The 13,060-nt window shown below is 40.5% G+C and overlaps 1 protein-coding gene across 2 annotated transcripts; it reads right to left on the bottom strand.

Moving 5' to 3' along the window:
* Positions 1-389: 389 nt before the first annotated feature.
* On the bottom strand, positions 390-12,895 carry tefa (TEF transcription factor, PAR bZIP family member a). Of its 2 annotated transcripts, none has more exons than XM_032573700.1 (5): positions 12,677-12,895; positions 5,584-5,940; positions 4,474-4,694; positions 3,294-3,505; positions 390-2,210 (listed from the first exon to the last, which is right to left on the bottom strand). In XM_032573700.1, exons 1-5 carry the CDS (start codon positions 12,750-12,752, stop codon positions 2,189-2,191), a joined length of 888 nt encoding a protein of 295 aa, XP_032429591.1. In that variant the 5' UTR covers positions 12,753-12,895; the 3' UTR covers positions 390-2,188. The 2 variants fall into 2 exon arrangements, with proteins under 2 accessions (XP_032429591.1, XP_032429590.1); XM_032573699.1 differs by lacking the exon at positions 12,677-12,895 and adding an exon at positions 7,912-8,247.
* Positions 12,896-13,060: the final 165 nt, after the last annotated feature.

Raw genomic sequence — 13,060 nt, 5'->3', positions numbered from 1 at the left:
ATTTGACGTGGAACCCCTCATAAATGTACCTAATTTTAAAGTTGGTTATTCATTCATACATGAGCAAATTTAAAAAAAAGAAAAGTAATTTAACTGAACCTACACACTGCTTTTACATACTAAAAATGAATGTCTAAAATGGGAGTTGAAAGTTGTAATTAAATATTTTTTATATCTCAAAAGATTTGATTTTAAAATAAAATCATTTTCATGACATGGTTAAAAAAAAATCTCCCCAAACTTTTTACAGATTTTCACAAAGGGGTGCTCCAACCTGTAGGGGGCAGTGTAGACTTACTTTACTTCAGCGCAAAACCATTTCGAGGATTATTTTTTCATCCGATGTTCGTTAGTTAGAATGAAAGAAAAAGGGGGAAAAAGTCCAAACCTGTGTCAACAAGGCTTTAATTTTTCATACAATATATACAAGACAGCGTCACTCAAAATGTCATATGTTTAAAAAAAAAAAAAGAAAAGAAAAAAGGGGGAAAAAAAGTAACCAGTAAGTTAAGAATTTGACCTGTTTTAAAGAAAAGGCAGACTCGGCCAAGGCAATTTAAAAAAAGCCAAACACTTATTTTTTTTTACCCACAAAAAACCTGATTTGGAAAATATAATTCATTGTGTGACTGAAAATAATGAAGCTTTTAGTTGAATAAATCTAGAATATTCCTCCAGTAATGACTTGTACGTCATAAATGTACAAATGCTGTAACATTTTTTTTTAAAGTGATTTAGGTTTCCTCACATTTCAAACCCCTCTTCAAATTAAAAGGACATAGTATTGAACTTATCTGATCAAAACAGTAAAGAATGGAAGCACAAGAGCTAAATAAGAAAAGCTCCTTTCCCTTTTATTGTCAGAGCTGGAAAGTTAGAAAACCTGAGGGTAGGTCAGAACTGGGACTGCAAACTGGGAGACTGCAAGCTGCATTGAAATTTAGACGAAGGAGACGCTTTAGATTTAGAGATTCCTTATCTGTGGAAAAGAGGCCCCATCACAGTATGTATCAGAAAACACCAGTGATGCAGAACAGATGCTTTTCGCTTACGGGCTGCAGTAAAAATACGTTTGGAAATAGCTAGCTTGATAGATGGAACTTATGTTGCCATGTGTTAGAGGTTATTTGCTCTAACTTGCATGAAACAACTGTAAATATGAACATTAAAATATCTGCAATATGATACATATATTTTTTCTCAGCCCTCCCTCAGTCCTAAGAGGCTTTGAATGGACCTCACGTGAGCTTTCTACTGTCCCCACATCCACTTTTATCCGATTTTCTTTTGTTTGTTTTCTTTGTGGTTTTGGGAACCGACAAAACACCCCCCTTCATTCCCCCCTGTCCGACCGTGACATCTGCTGCACTCTTCCTAAGCTAAGTCGAGCGGAGACTGCGGGAGGGTTAAACCTGCCAGCTACGCTTACAGAGTCAACACAACATCTGAAGCTGACTAAAATGGATGAGTTGAAGCAGCAGACATCCAGTAGGGATGAAAGCAGGAGTCCAGTCTGGTGAGAAAGTGCTAGACAGACAGACGGACAGACATCAAAGCAGGGTGTTAGAAAGCAGCTCGCCTCTGGAGTGGTAATGAAAACATAAAAAGAAGTGAGCACAGCTAGCTTTTCTTCTTGCCCTGTCACTGAAATCCCCTGAAGAAGCTTAAGTCACTGGAAGAGTCACAGTCAGACGTTCTAGTGGGCAAAGACAGGCCCAGCTCTTCAACGCAATTTGGTATGAGAGAAATATAAAAAATAAAACTGCAAACCAAATTACCTGAACTAATCTAAAACCACGGCATGGACTGCCTAAACATCACCGGACAGGACTTAAAAACTTGGGATTTCTCCTAAAACAACTCATGGATGTGATCTCTTTCAGGCTACAAAGAGCCTGAAAGCCTTTTAGGTGTACAAAACAGAAAGTGCACCAAACGAACAAGGCGTGCTGAAGAAGCACTTGCATTCACCTCATTCAGAAAGGTAGTAATACAAAGAATTTAAAAAAAAACAAAAACAACAACAGATGATATCTTGATATTTTACATCTCCATGGTAATGTCACATCCTGCCTTCACAAGCTCTTCCACTCCGCCTTGACGTCATCAGGGCGGTTCTTGCGTACCCCCGCCAACGGTTTGATTTATTTATCCATCAGAGAAAATAATTGAATAAATCAACTGATGTCTACTCGTCATCTGGTGGTGCACTTGAAAGAGAAGAGAACAGGGATGAATGCAGGTGCCACAACTGAAGCAGAAAGAATAATTTTCTTTGTCCATCAACAGTAAATCTAACAGGAGAATTGGCGTTTAGTTTACCGCCTCACTCAGAGAACGCCGGTGTGTCTCATCGATAGGTTGGTCAGCTCTCCTTTTACCAGATTATGAGACCAACATAAGAAAGCTTATTTTACACATGCACCACTGAGCTGTGACTTCATTTTACTGTCTAATTTCAAGACAGATGACATAGCCCAATTAGCAGTTTTAACTCACTGTACAATAATTTAAAAAACGTCTTGTTTTTTGGGGTGCACCGATTGATAGTTTTCTGACCAATTACCAACTTTGGTTGAAACCAATTGTTTTTCCCTTTCTATAACCAGCATGTGTTATAACGTAATAACACATGCTCAACATTCCAATCTTATTTTATTGAAAAATATGAAACAAGCAAAACAATACAAATTTGCTTTGCCAGAAATTCAGTAGTACTGCCGTTCAAACTACTAAGTTGACAGAAAAAAAAATCAGTTCCTTTAATTTTTTTTATTTTTCCACATTTCTACGTTCTCTTTCACAGCAAAGCAAAAGGAGACAGCAACTGATTTTCATTTAACGTCTGTAGATAAAATCGGTTTGGCATGCAAGAATCGAAGGGCCAGGCGATCGATCGGTGCACCCCGACTCATTTTGATATTTCAACAAAAACAGAGCACTTCAAGCACACCAAGACGACATTCAGGCTATCTGCGAGGCTAGCCTGCAGTCGGCTGCTTGCTGACTGTAGCTCTAAAACAGGACAGTTCACCAGGTGAGGCTGGGTTTGTACCAATTAACTACAAATCAGAAATTCATCCAGGTCACCCTCTCCACTGTCACAGACATCCTTCATGTTTAACCCAATAAAAATCATGAAGAAAAAGTTTTTTTTTGTTTTTTTTTAGCAGAACGGATGATTTGGTATCTGCTACTGACAACCGGGACTCTGCGGTACTGACACTGCACCATCAACTGTGAATGCGTCTCACTGACACGTTCAAACACGTCTCCTCCTCCTGATCCCTTACATTGCTCCGTATTTGGATTCGTAGCGACCCACGACGTTCTTGTATCGGCTGCAGTCCTTCCGCAGCTCGGCCACCTCCTGCCGCAGCGCCGCGTTCTCGCGCTCCAGAAACGCCGCTCGGACCGTGATCTGGTTCTCCTTCAGTCTGCGGGCGTCTCGCGAACGTTTGGCGGCCACGTTGTTCTTCTTCCTCCTCTGCCAGTACTTCTCGTCCTGGGAGTAAGAGATGGCAGAGAGCGGATTTAGACCCGAGTCCAGGGGCGTTATCGGAACACATCCGTTTGAATCTGATTCTGCCTTTAAGCAAGATGGCAGACAGCCAGTCTCCTTTGTGTTTACAAGCAAAGCTGTGTTCTGGGACCGGAAATGTCAATTTCAGGAAACCGCTGAGTCACTGTGAGTTGCAAGAAGCACTAATGCTGCAGTCTATTCATTCAAAAGCACTTCAGCAATAACAACTCTAACTTTCTCTTAATGAATCATTGTAACACAGAGGCCAAAATTTTATCCAGTGAGCTGTTGAAATTTGTTGGATAAAATAATATTCCTCCTTCACATCTCAGAAAATCAAAACCACACTCATCTTTTTTTTCCCTTTCACATCTTTTTCTAAGAGGTAGTTTTAATACTAAACACCATGTGTTTGGTATAGCTTCTAATTATCCACCGTAAAAGACATTAAACTAAGAAATTTACACAAAAACCAATTTTTCAAATATGTTTCATAATAAAAGTTGTTCAAATCAGAGTTCAGTTTGTAGTTTTTATTATAATAAGGAAAGCATGACTACAATAAGTGACAGCTATTTAATCCAATCCTCAGTGACACACCCGGTTAAATGGTTGACAACATTGAAGATTCAAATTTTGGCCAATACCAGTTTTTCTTTTTGTCTGAAAAGTTGCAAAATATAGCAATAAAGTTCCCAGCTACAGTGGGGTGACTGTTTTTAATAGAACTAATTATTACACTGTCTGCTTTCTAAGAAGGCTAAAGAAATAAATACCGAGTTCTGTTTTTACAAATATTCAAGAGAAATCTGAATCCACTACAATCTGCTGCGTTCCAGTCAAACCCACCAGACACTTCTTGTCCTTTACATATACAATACAGAAAACAATTTGTAAAAATCACAAGGACCGACATGCATATTCATGTCTTCCTCTCGGCCACATCTTACCTTCTGTTCTTCAGGGACAAACACCTTCTTGGCCTTTTTGATCATGGGCTGCGGCTTGAGTTCCTCCTCACTGAACCTGTGTTTGCGCGGGTCGAACAGTTCACCTCCGGGAACGCTCGACAGGACCAGGTCTGTGGGGTCCGGCTCGTAGTTGACGTTCACTTCAATTTCTTCTGGGTCGATGGGCTCCGGAGTCGCCCTGTCCTGCGAGGTGGTCACCTCTAAGCAGACGAGCGAAATGAAAACAGAGATATCAGACAGCTGCAGGGATAAAATACAAATAACCTAAACTGACACAGATTTTTTTTTCTTATACATATATATATTTATTTTAATCCTTCCATGTTCCTGTTCCTATTGTGTGCTATACTGGCGTCCATGTATACAGTCTGTAGATAATACTGCAGTAAACTCTACCCTCTCCACTATGCAGCCAAAACTATTTTCACTCCTGGTTTGTTTCAATGCAGTGTCACACTCAGGTCACAGCATATCATGTTTCTTAGCCATCTATAACCACCAGACCACCAAAATATTAAAGACGATTTTCATTTTAACATATCTGATGTGTACATAAAAAAACAGAACCCCCCCCCAAAAAAAAGCTAAGTTATTACCAAGTTAAAATACAAAATGGGAGGAAACACACAAAATTAACCCGTAAATGGTGAAGTGCTTGGCATAGACTGATGATGTGCATAAGATTTTTTAAATATAATTTCTGAATTCTACAATTATATTATTATAACAGCAATTTTTATTTAAATAGACAATATTAAAAAGATGCATTAAGGGGGGGAAAAGTTGGTTAATATCAGGATATTAAATAGAAATTATTAGTTTCAGCAAATAGAAAAGTACAAAAATACTTCTGCTGTATTTACATAGAAACATTGTGTTTTTACAAGTGAGACCACTTCTCTGTTTGGTGATCAAATACTGAGATATCATCAAAACTCATCTGAAAATAATCAAATTGTGAATTTGCCCAATGCATTTTATTTCCAGAATTTCTGAATCGTAACTTGAACAACAACCAAACTGGGTAACACTGCCTCGATTTACCGAAAAATGCGATTCCCTGCTTTCTGCGCAGGTTTCCCCACTCACCTGTGCTGACGTCGCAGGTAATGTCCAAATCACTCTTTGTGATGATCACCACTTCCTCCTCGCACCTGTCCAGCTCCGTAATGGGCAGCAGGGTCACGGGCTTGCTCTTTACTTTCTCAGTTGCAGCCACGCTCACTTCTGGTTCTCCCTTTAAAGTGGCGCTGTCGGGCGACGTCGGGATGCCGTTCTCCATGAGGAATTCCTCCAGGTCCATGTACTCCAGGTGGAAGCTCTCGCCGTCGTAGGGAATGGTTTTATCCCAGATAGCAGGGGTCAGCGCGGCCGAAGGCCCCATGTCGCTTCCCCCTCCGGCCAGGTCGGCACAGCCTTCCAGATCCAACTTCTCCTTATCCGTGTCTGAAAGAGGCAACAGCCGGTTACGATTGCACTTCTTTATAAAAAAAGGTGTCTTAAAAAAAGAAAGAAAACAAAGGAAGTTTTTTCCAACATGAAAACAATTCCTGAGCGGATCAAAAATGTGGGAAAGACGGGGAAAGTGAACAGCGGGGTTGTGGCTTGACAGGCAAGAGGAGGCGACAAGTATGCCGAGTCACAGACAGAAGCACAGCCCACTTTAAATATACATTTAGACCTGCAACAGGAGTTAACATGTCTCTCCTTCAGTGAAACAAACGAGCCACTTCGCGTTTGCCTCCAAGGCAAAACGAGAAGTTTAATCACCTATAGATAGAAAATCACTCAGGTTAACCATTTGACTGCCAACTCAAATTTGTGGTGCGAATAATAAAAATGTGTTTTTTTGTAAGTCGAAAAATATAAAAATAACAATAGTTTTTTTCATTAAGTGGAGTGGGAGGAGCTGTGCGAAGTGCCCACGGCCGACCCTTTGATGCTTGAACCAATCAGTAGAGGAATGTTAAAACCTGACATTTTTAAACCAGTTAATCTGTGATCAATTCAACACAATCCACCAGATTTTGACATCCGATTCAGCAACAAGGCTAATCCAGGCAACTGAAATCAATAAGTATAGTCTCTCATGCTCACTTTAAAAGCAATAAATAAATAAATAAACAAATAAGTGTTATTGAGTGTAGCATATTAGTACAATAGCATATTAGGGCTATTGTAGATAGAAAAAAAAAAAAACCTTTTTGCTTTGAAGCCATTAAAAACAACTTATCAAGTTAGGCCTGTCACAATAAATCAATTAGTTGCGTGATAAATTAGAACTAGCTCAATCATTTCCATTTGCCTGATTTATCATTTTCTCTCTTTGTGCCAAAAACTGAATAATGAAAGTCTTCAGTCTGGTGCTTTGGTCTCAATCAGCCCTTTTTTTTTTTGAAGGACAATTTTGTTTACAGGCACTTCATAATTTATTTTATCTGTTGTTCTACCTGTCTTCCATTTTCCAGTGTCAAAAATGTGTTAGAAATGAAGGTTTATTGATTTTTGAGAACGTGTTCTTGCAATATTATGCCATTACCATTATATTAGTTGAAAATGGTCTCAAAATAATATTTTTAACTTCTGGGACAATTTATCGCTCAGCAAAATTTGTTATTGGCCTATATCAAATAGCCAACAAAAAATTTGTTCACATAAGGACATCCAAAGTGCTAGTGGCGCCCCCTAGGTCATGGCGCCCTGGGTAGTGACCTACTCTAAAAAATAATATCTGAGTGCAGTGAGTGGCAAACTATTTGAAAATAGGACGGAGAACATAGTCCAAAGCTTTACTGGGACTTTTACATTTTAGCTTACAGCACCATCGGGCATCCGGATAGCATCGTCACCCTAACCCACGCAATCCCCTCCTGCCTGAACCCAGTACAGGACGTCCTAGTTCTTCATCCACCATGCATAAACCAGCAGCTATGGTTTTATGCATACCGGTGTTATTGTAGAAAACCTACAATAACACAATGTTTTTGCTAGCCTACAATGTTTTGCCTGAACACCGTGTGCTCTCTGTCCTCAATCGCTCTGCAGGTGGCATTTAACAAGATCTCGCGGGAAGCTACACTTGCACCAAATACAGTAGATACAAATGTAGAACCTAAATTAAATATTTAATGTAAGACGCTAAATAAAACGTCAGCGTCAACGAAGCTATGTTCAAAACAAGGGGCGTGTCTAGAAACATCTAGACTGAGCAGAGGCCACCGTGTAAAGAGGCCACCGTGTAAAGAGGCCACGCTTACATAGACTCTGCTATTGTCCTTATATCTGTCTAAGTCACTCGTATTGGAAACCCCGTTGTAGTAAACGGCGTTTCTCGCGCTTTCCCCTCCGTTTTTAAAGGCTTGAGAAGTCCGTTTTTACAGGTCCACTATCTCTGCTCCGCCAATGTTGTCCTCTTACCGTCGACCCCGTCCAGAATATTCGGTGGGGGCATTTCCATTATTTTCTTCAGAACCACCGGGAACGAGCTGGGAGGCTCTCCGGCTGTTTCCAGCTTTACGTGAATCGGCTCCACCGACATGTTTCCCCTCTTCTCTTGTTGTTGTCGTTGTTCACGGCGAAAGAAGCAGACTGCGCTGTTTTCCACTGCGATGTTATTTATTCCTCCGTGACATAAGACGGTTTATTACTTCGAAAACACACTGAAAAGTTGCCCGACCATCAAAGCATCGCAATAAGTTCGCTTCTCTAAACCCACTTCCTCTGAAACAAAAATGGTATTCAGGTTTTGGAGTATGGGGGGAAACCACGCCTCCTTATTAACACGTCTGCTCTGCATCGCTTCGATTGGCTCACTGGACCGCAACTCATTAATATTAATTGACTTGCATGTGTTAGGCGGAGCTCTGGGGTTGGAGCCGCACTTTTATTGGTTAACCGAGTTACATATGTTTCACGGAGTTGTGGGGGAAAAAAAACCTTAAAAAAAGACCTGTCACACGGATAAACGTATTCATTTTTAGTTAAAACACCATACATTGAACCAGCTGTTGCAACTTATTTCTGTCAAACAAGCACCAAACTTATACGTTTTAGTGTAACTTTTGCTTAGGGGTGGCTTGTATGATACGTCAGTTGCTTATTTCACCTCAAATTAGCCCAATTCCCAAACTGGCAGCAAAAGTGTAAACTAGAACCACGGAGGAGATGTAAACAAACTCACGACGACGCCGCTCACGTGGGGACACACGTGCTACTTGCCGCGCTTACATATCTGCAAGTATCTGCTGGCTCCTTCCAGCCCCGCGGCTCTGTATCAAGCAAGGGTTTGCAAAAAGGGCGGCCGCGGTGGAGAACTCGTAATTATGCATGCCTGTCTGACACCTTCAGGTGTCCATTTCTCCTGCAGCCTAGCCGAGCAGACACACCGAGGGCAAAGAATCTGTACGTCTTGTCCAGAAGACATAGCAAGACAGAATTAGCATGACCAGGTTAGTCATGGGTAACAAAAAGGGGGGATTGTGATCATAATGTACATTCAAACACTTGTACCCATGTGTTTGCATATCTTGCCAAGGAAACCACTGCAAACTGGAGACGATCTAGTACCAGCAATCTGCATATCCTGTCAAGTTTTTTTTTTTTTCTTTTTGCCACCAAAATATTTCATATCGAATCGTTTTCGAACAATGATCTCATTTATCAGGTGGGGGAAAAAAAGCTTTCCGGACCAAACAGAACCTGTCTGACAACACGAAGTACGCAAAAATATCTAAAAACCTCCCCCCAAAAAAACAACACACTCTGCTCCGAAATTAAAAAATGAAGGGAAGATTAGACCCATCGGTATGAAAAAGAGCTTTAGGCATTGAGGATTAAAGCAAATATCAGATTCACCACAGTTGCCCGGCCTACAAAACTCACTCTAAATGTATTGACGACTCATGCAGGTTGACGAAAAACCAAGAACGAAAGCTTTGCAGATCTCTCTTGCCTCAGATTTTAAAAAGGCCACTCTCACCCCCGACATCGAACTCTTGATGGCAGTTGTTGCTGCCAGAGGTGAAACAACCAGTTTTTTTGGCTTCGCGTGCATTTACCTTTTCACACCGCACCAAATTGTTCACTAGACTTTTCCCTTAAATAAAATGATGGTTTAAAAAAAATACATTTTGTGTCTTTGTCCAAATTGAAAAAAACAACAACAGAAAAAAAACAAGAAATCTGCAAACGCAGACACTTTTCCACAACACTGCAGCAGACAGGAGTTACACTTCTCACCCCGGACATTCTCTGTTCACACTGCTGCCTTCAGGCAGAAGATACAGAGCAACCAGAACAAGAACCAATCGTCTCAGAGACAGTTTTTACCCGATAGCAATAACAAAACTAAATGCAATCAAAAACAACCATTAATCATCATGAATGATGTATGTGAGAATGTGGCTACTCTTATTTACTAGTTTTTTTGTTTTGTTTTTTGTTTTTTTTCCAGTTATTTGTTATTTCTTACATTGTGTGTGAATTGTGAGACAGTTTTTTTCTGTTTGTTTGTTCTTAAGCATATGCACTGACTGATGGCACTTTTTAAATTTCGTTGTTCTTGTGACAATGACAATAAAGATTTATCTATCTATTTGGTATGCGTATGTACAGTATGTACGGTTCGTATATATTTGGCCAGCATTGCGAGTTACTACAACAAGCACACAACCCTAGACCTATAAAAGATTTTTATGGCGGTAGTAGAAGGGGCCCCAACTATTCTTTATGTAAAAAGGAAACACGTGTGACTTCTTTTAGGTACTGTTTGTGCTGACAAACTGTTGATGTCATGAGTTTGCTCAAGGTTATTTATGCACTATATGTCTTTTTTTTTGTTAGCTGCTCTAAAAAAACAAGTGATTGAGACATGCTTCGTGTTCTGATGCTTATCTAAAAGCAATTCCTGTGGTGCCATTCTTGATCATGAGACTTTGAATTTTGAGGCGACTTCTTCATCGCAATTCAGAACATTCCTTCTCACTTCCTGGTCATTTTTGTCTTTCTTGCTAGAATTTCCCAATTTAGTTTCACTACTGTGGTCAGCTTAAGGCATCCTACGACACAACAGCTTCAAAAGTGGAATTTAGCAGTGATTTGTTACGGCTAATCTCCTGACACAAAGGCATCATGGGATACAGTGAAAGAAAGAACCAAGCTGGTGGCCAAGATGGGACATAAAATTAAGCCTAGAGAGAAGGTATTTTGCCTTTTTTTTTTTTTTACCTCTCCTACATTTTCTCTTGCTTATTTTTTGTACTTGAAAACCAAATAAACAAACTCATACAGGATAAATTATTTGGCCTTTCCTGCTTCATAACCCAGGTTTCTGAAGCAGGAAAGGCCGACCATTTTGGGAAATCTGCTAAAAGAAATTGTGCACGAGTGTGCTTCTTCTCCCACACTGTTAATCGTCACAGTGTCAGTTCGACTAATTGTTGACTGGAAAAATGTCTTCAGCCTTTGACTATGGCAAATAAGACCTAATTAGACGAATGGAATCAAGGAACAGCTGCAAACAGAAAACACCCACTTCAATCTGAGACAACATTATTGTGTTATGTCCTGTTGTAGAATGGCAGACAGTGGCCACCCTTTTTGGGGGGGGGTTTCTGTTGAGTCTTAAGTTGTTCAAACTTTGGTTTAACATGATCAAAATGGGGGTGGGTTTAAAGATCGCAGTATTTTTTTGAAGTTAGCTAAAACTAGTTATCTAACCAACTAGCAACTACATTACCACCTATACGTTATTGTGCATATGTGTTATTTGTATGTCTGACACCCTGGATGAGAAAACTAAGAGAGAGAGAGAGTGTGTTGAATGACATGCAAAACCTGTTGATCAATGTGTTCAAGGTTCTTTCTTTTATTATCTCAATAAAAAAAATCATAGCTATATAAACAAATCCATAAATAAATGAGCTGGAAAAGAATAGAGTGCCTTCTCCGTGTCGGGGAGAATGTTAAGAGGAACCAGTTGAGGTGCCTCGGGCATCTGATCAGGATGCCTCCTGGACGCCTCCCTGGTGAGGTGTTCCAGGCACGTCCCACCAGGAGGAGGCCCCGAGGAAGACCCAGGACACGCTGGAGGGACTATGTTTCCCAGGTGGCCTGGAAACGCCTTGAGATTCCCCTGGGGGAGTTGGAACAAGTGGCTGGGGAGAACAAACTGTGGGCCTCCTTACTTAGGCTGCTGACCCCACAACCCAACCCCGGATAAGGGAGGGAGGGATAAATGCACACACACACATGTGTGATACACATAGCATCATAGAATACAAACAGTAATGTCAGCTAGCTTGATTGGCTAGCAAGTTTCAGGAAACGTGCTCTTTCGCACCCCCTCCCCATGCCCACACACACACCCACACACACACAGAATGGATGTTGACATTGTCCATTATTGACGTTTCATCATTGCTGTTGTAAAATTGCTGTTGTCGTCATTTTGTTTCTAAAAAATGTTTTCTACAAATTGTCACAAATGTTCTGCAAATTGTTCTAAAACCATTTTAAAAAGTGAAAAATGAAAAAGATTTCAAACATGAAATAATTCTTGTGCGAAATAAAACACAGTAGAAAGTATTATACAAAACATTATTTTGAATCAAAATGACAAAAGTAGCATAAAAACACACTGATTATAACCCGGGTCAAAAAAAGACCCAGTCACGGAAGACTGTATAATCAGTCACTCACGCATCAGAGGGTTAAGTAACTCTAAAAAAAAAATAAAATCATATTTATCACAGCAAATCATTTTTGGCCACCAAACTGACAGCATTAAATGGATTCAACTGTAACTTACTAATGATTAAATTGCACTGAAAACACACTCCTCCACGGGAATTACACAATGGCAAAGTGGTGACCATGTCCGATTTCCATGTAAAAGCCACTCGATCTCCGTATTAAAAAGATGTACCACACCTTGGATTGTTCATGTGAACCAAATCCCTCCCCTCTGTGCTGAAACTTCAGACCTTCGGACTCCTTTCAGGAGCCAGGAGTTCAGATTCCTGCAGCCCGGCTGACACGAAATTACACAACAAACACATGGTGACTCAAAAATGTTTGCAATTTCTCACTGTGACCTCAGATGTGATCCGAATTCCAAGCAGAAACAAACCGAGCGACGTTTCACCTGAGCTAAATCATTGCTCAAATGTGCAACTTGACTTACCATTATCGTCAAAGTTCGGGAGAGTGAACGGGTGCTCAAGGAGAGCCCGGAATATCTCGGGGATTTCTGTAGTCATGTTTTTTTTCTCTCTCCTTTAAACTGGAATTAAATAATAATAATAATAAATAAAACGTTTCAGGGTGACAACTTAAGCTTGTAGGGTATTAAAATGAAAGCGAGGAGACAGCTCGGAGTCCCGCAGCTACACGGACTAACCCGCAGTCTGTTGGGATTGTAACTTTAACGGGTCCCTCGCTGTGAACTCTGGATAACAAGTTACTTAACGAAGTCCCGCCTCCGTTTGCCACCGTCAGCCAATCAGCAACGCGCGTTACCTGGGAAATAAGCGGAGCGAACACAGACTGGCTCGCGGTGTTGTTCATC

This window comes from Xiphophorus hellerii, chromosome 10 (assembly GCF_003331165.1).
Source record: "Xiphophorus hellerii strain 12219 chromosome 10, Xiphophorus_hellerii-4.1, whole genome shotgun sequence".
Lineage (NCBI taxonomy): Eukaryota > Metazoa > Chordata > Actinopteri > Cyprinodontiformes > Poeciliidae > Xiphophorus > Xiphophorus hellerii.
This window is presented reverse-complemented; position numbering and strand designations above follow the sequence as displayed.